General features: G+C 45.2%; 1 protein-coding gene across 1 annotated transcript in view; it reads left to right on the plus strand.

Annotated features, from left to right (window-relative positions):
- Window positions 1-5612, plus strand: part of LOC103724785 (putative pleckstrin homology domain-containing family M member 1P) — a 24538-nt gene continuing 18926 nt past the window's right edge. The window contains 3 exon segments of the mRNA XM_029558074.1: window positions 1-42; window positions 3468-3612; window positions 3615-3674. Coding sequence (XP_029413934.1) covers window positions 1-42; window positions 3468-3612; window positions 3615-3674 — 247 coding nt within the window.

Consider the following 5612-nt stretch of genomic DNA (forward strand, 5'->3'; position numbering starts at 1 on the left):
ATGAGTGAGGATGTGAGCTGGGGTCCTGTAAAGCAGCTTTCAGTAAGTGGTGATGGCTGACCCCTAGTGGAGTCCTAACAGCCTCTCTGATTAGGGCCATGAGCAGGGACTGCTCATGGCAGGATCACCAAGTGTGTGTGAGGCCAGAGGATGGCCATGTGACTGCTAGAAGCTATTTGTCCCATCCATTTTCCTCAGGGAATCATCTGGGTGTTGGTGACCCAGACAGACTTTGTTCAGAATTCGGTTTCACATGGACCTCAGCAGCCCCACTGACTGACATATTGTCCTGCTCCTGGCAAAAGGAAGCACCTGTGAATTTGGAGAGATCCCCTGAAGAAGAGGCCCTGGGGGGACCCAGTTCTGGGAAGCTCCCCCGAGTGCGCGAATCAGAACTCGCCTCTTTTAGCTTCAGGAGTCTCGTGGTATCTGAATGTATTAAACTGTCCAAACTAGCCCTTCCGATGCAGCTCCAGCCTGGACTCTCTTCCCTGTCTACCTCAGCAGGAAGGGTACCCTGGATTTAGGGTTGGAAATAGCAATGTCAGAGTGAGGTTGGTAATACTTGACAGAGCAGCAGGGCTGGTCCTATCCCTGGTGTGACTCATTCCCTTTGTGTAGACCACCACTTAGTGCAGTCGGCCAGCTTCCTTGCCTCTGCTCTCCCCTGCGCAGGGACAGAAAGGCAGAGAGGGCTTACAACAGTGAAGAAAAAGGAACTAGACACTGTTCCCACAAGGCCACTGAACGCAGATATCCCCAACTTTCCCCGTCAGTGAGCACCTTCAGACTTGGAGAGCACAGCAGACAGGGAGGGCCAGGGCCTGCCTAATGGGTCTTCAGGGGCTCCCTCAAATGTAGGGAGCAGAGTTACAAGCAGCCAGTGAGAACTGAACCCATGCACACACACCCCTCATCTCAAACACTTTTCCAAGGTAGGAAAGTCCGAGGTGCTAGGACAGCTATTTCCCCCTGCAAGAGAATCAAGTTGCACCCCTTCCTTACATCTTACACAAAAGCTGACTCAAAATGGGTCACAGAAATGTAAGATCTAAAATTATAAAGCTCTTAGCAGAAATGTAGGAGTAAATCTTTGTGGCAATGGCTTTAACAGTAATTTCTTAGATAAAACACTAGGAGCACAGACCAAAAAAAAAAAAGCTGTTAGACTTCAAATTAAAAAACCTTTGGGCTGGGGCTGGAGAGATGGATCAGCAGTTAAAACACTGGTTGTTCTTGCAGAAGACCCAGGTTTGAATCCCAGCACCCACATGGCAGCTAACAACTGTCTGTAACTCCAGTCCCAGAGGATCCCACAGCCTCTTCTGACCTCTGCGGGCATTGTGTGACACGGGTGCACTTACCTACATGCAGGTAATACACGCATACACATGAAAATAAAAATAATAAATAAAAAATTTAAATAATTATGTATATGAATATGTGTCTGTGTGTGGGTACCCACAGAGGTCAGAGGTGTGGGATCCTCTGGAGCTGGAGTTAAGGGTGTCTGAGAAGCTGAGGCCAGAGGCTTTATTCAAAGCTAGTTCCAGGCCAGCCTTGGCGACACAGTCTCAAAAAGAGAAAAGGGAGAGGAAGACAAAGAAAAGAATAAGACGGTATGTAGAATAGTAGAAATTGTTGGCAAGTCAGATAGGTGATAAGGTTCTAGTATCAGAATCTATAAAGAGCTAAACTAGATGGCCTAAAACAACAGAAATGTGTCCTTTAATAGTACTAGAGGCTGGAAGTCTGAGCCAGATGGGGCAGGATTGGTTTCCTTCCTAGATTCCGAGGAAGAATGTCTTCCGTGGCTTTCTGTTGGCCCTGAGTATTCTTGGCCCTCTTTCTCTGGTTTGTAGAGGCTTGGCTTCAGTCCCCCTTCATCATCCCACACATTCTCCTCCACATTTCTGTCTTCCCTTGGCATTTTCCTCAGTGTATATGGCTCTTTGTTTTGTTTTGTTTCATTTTTGAATCAGGGTCTCACTATGTAGCCCTGACTGACTGGAACTCACTATGTAGACCAAGCTCACCTCAAACTCACAGAAGTCTGCCTGGCTCTGCCTCCCCAGTGCTGGGTTAAAGGCATGTGCTCCCATATCTGGCATGTCTCCTCTTATAAGAACATCAGTCATGTTAGACGAAGGGCCCACCATGCTCCACTACAAACTCATCTTAACTGATTACATTATGAGGACTAAATACATTTTAAGGACTCTACATCTAAATAAGATGACATTCTGAGGTACCGAGGGTTAAGATTTCAACAAGTTTTCTGGGAATGCGAACACAATTCAACCCCTAACAAAACATAAACCTAATTTTTAAAGGGGCAAAGGATTTAAAAAAACAAAAACAGAAGAGATAGTGGTAACCAGTAAGCACATAGAAAGGTGTTCTGTTGTCATTACACATTAAAGAAATGCAAATCAAAACCACAGTGAGATAGCACTTCACACACATCATCAGCATAATGTAAATTAAGAAAACATAATTTTAAAAAAGAAGACATAATAACAAAGACTGGAGAACTTATAAAGAAACTGGAGGGCTAGAGAGATGGCTCAGAGGTTAAGAGCACTGGCTGCTCTCGCAGAGTACTCTTGCAGAGGAACCAGGTTTGATGCCCAGCACCCACATGGCAGCTAACAACCATCCATAACTCCAGTTCCAGGGGATCTGGCGCCATCTTCTGACTTCTGAGGGCATTGCATGACATGGTTGCACTTAAATATATCTGCAGGTAATACACTCATGTACATAAAATAAATAATAAATAAAATTTTTTAAAAAAGAGAAAGAAACTGGAGGGTCAGTGAGATGTCTCTGCAGGTAAAGATGTTTACCCCTCAAGCCTAACAGCCTAAGTTTGATCCCTGGAACCCATGTAAATGTGGAAGGAGAGCGCTGACTTCACAAAGTTGTCCTCTGATCTCCATGAGCACGTCCCACCTCCTATGTAGTCTCAAGAAGTCACATGTAGGGTTTAAACGTGACCCAGCAATTCCACTCCTAAGGGTGTATAGCCAGGAAAGAGGCATAGGGAGTGGAGGCGGCTGCCAGTGGGCAGGGAGTTTCTTCTGTGGACAATGAAAACATTCCAAGCTTAAGATGATTGTACAACTCTGTGGGTATAACAAAGACATTGAATTGCATACCCATTTTTAACGTTTACTTATGTATGTGTGTTGCACAAGTGTATGAAGATGCACAAAGAGGCCAGAAGAAAGCGTCACATCTCCTGGAGCTGAAGTTACAGGCTTTGCAAGCCATTCAGTGTGGGTGCTGGGAACCAAACTCTTGTCGTCTGCAAGAGCAGCAAGTGCTCTTAACTGCTGAGCCATCTTTCCAGCCCTGTATACACCTGTGTTTTAAAATGGATTATTTTATTATGAGTGAACCATAAAAAATATTTTTTAAACAGTTGAAAACAAATTGCCTAATGTTTACTTTTTTCTTGATAGGAAAGCAAGAGCTGGATTTCTGAAGATGACTTCTACCAACCTCCCCAGGAGTGTGCGTCTGAGAGTGCTTCAGACCTCTCCACACTTCCTTCACTAGAGACTCTGGAATCGAGGCGCACTCTCCACAGGCATTTTTCTCAAGGACCAGTGCAGCCCCAGCAGTGCAGGAGCATAAGAACTTCTGTGTGGTGCACAGGAGGCAGATGGGTAGATGGCTCTGCTGGGACAATCTCTTTCAAAAAGTAGCTTACAAGTCCTGTTTGCCCTTACCAACAGGTGGTATGTTCTCACAAAATAAATCCTCACTCAGAATATAACAGTAAGACAGGAATTCAGGAGAGAGTTCAGAAAAAGTGCTACATTCTCATAAAATCTCAGTAAAACGGTGTCACAAAGGTCTTACTGTGTAGCCCTGGCTTGCCTAGTACTTAATATGTGGCTCAGACTGGAACTTACAGCCATCTTTGTGCCTCAACCTCTGGAGCACTGGGATCACAGGCATGTGCCATTGTGCCTGGCTGTTTTCATAAATTGAAATGGAAATATTCTCCCTAAAATTATGTCATGAAATTTAGGATGGCAAATTCCAGCCTACAGAGTGAATTCAGGGCCAACCTGGATAAGTTAGCATCTATGATCTTATTTCCGAAAACCAAAAAACATACAGGGACTATACTACGCCCAGTGATAGAGCACTTAACGTATGAAGTTAAGATTCCATCCCCAGTAGCATTTAAAAAAAAAAGCTAAACCAGAAAATTTAAGATTGCAGTGAGCTTGTGAGTCCCTCCATGACTCAGAGGAAAACCCGCCCTGAAGGCCTGGTTGCTTTAATTGCTTCTTCTAAAGGCCTTCATCTTGGATGGTTCTGTGAGCAACCCTGATGGGGTCTGTCAACCCTGCTGTTTGTTCTGTCCTCCTAGTGCTATTTATAATGTGGCCAGTTTAATCTCTACATCCTTTAACAGTCCAGAAAGCATTAAATAACCCTAGGTTAATTTTTCAGTAACCCTCAAAATGGGTTGTTGTGGTTTTTGAGACAGAGTCTCATACTATTGTTGTCCTGAAATTCAGCTACTTAACTGGAACTTGCTACAGTTCTCCTGTCTTAGTTTCTTGAGTGCTAAGGTTAAAAGCATGAGTCACCATACCCGTCTTGAGGTTCCCATAAAAGCAAAGAAAACAAGCTTGCCCTGGCATTGGTCTGCATCTCTCCTCATTTTCTCATGGCAGGGGCTCAGCAGAGAATTCTCCCGGAGTCCCCCAGTCTCCATGCTGGCTTTTTTTTATTTGTCTCGGTCAGGACTGGCTGTGGTCTCTAACTCTGCCAGATAAGCCAGAAAGGCCTTTGGAAGAAGCTTCATACCTAGGCTATTAGATTCCCTGTCACTCTGTGCAATCATTTCAAATCTCCAGGGTTAGTTCAGACTGACAGAGAATTATGTTTCCTTTGGACTCCTGCTTAAGGGCAGGTTCCAGGGCAGTAGGGAACATTGAGCAGTGTGTGGCACATAGGCACTCACCCAACCACTTGCTCATGTAGCAGATATTTTTGTGAGTATGCCAGGCATCATCTGTGATGTGCTAGGCATTACCCTAGGTGCTAGAGACACAGCAGGAAGCAAAGCAGTGTCCATATCCATATCGTCATGAGACTTAAGTTATAATGGGGAAGGAATAGGAAATTGACCAGTAAATGTGGAGTGTGGTCAAATGGTGATAAAAGCTATGGCAGATAATTAGTGGGGATGCTCAAGTGGAGGGTAGTCTTGCTATAGTGTGTGTGTGTAAATCCCTGAAAGCAGGTGAGAACAGCTAGGAGGAGGGTGGCCAGGGAAAGAGACCCAGTGCTGAGCTCCAGGTGCTCCAAGATGCTGAGGAGAGGGTGGAGATGAGGGCTTCAGGGAGGCTTTAGGGTTAGCCGCAGGAGGGCATTAATGGCCCTCTCTGGAGCAGTTTCAGTAGAATGAGGAGAAAAAAACCTTTTCGGGGACAGGTTCAAAAAGGAATGAGAGGCGGTATTGCATACGCCTTTAGTCCCAAAGCTTGGGAGGCAGAGGCAGGTGGATCTCTGAGTTTCAAGCCAGTCTGGTCTACTTACTGAGTTTCAGCACTTGCCAGGTCTACATCGTGAAACCCTGTCTC

The sequence above is a fragment of the Nannospalax galili genome, unplaced genomic scaffold (genome assembly GCF_000622305.1).
Source record: "Nannospalax galili isolate Female #2095 unplaced genomic scaffold, S.galili_v1.0 scaffold1128, whole genome shotgun sequence".
Classification (NCBI taxonomy): Eukaryota; Metazoa; Chordata; class Mammalia; order Rodentia; family Spalacidae; genus Nannospalax; species Nannospalax galili.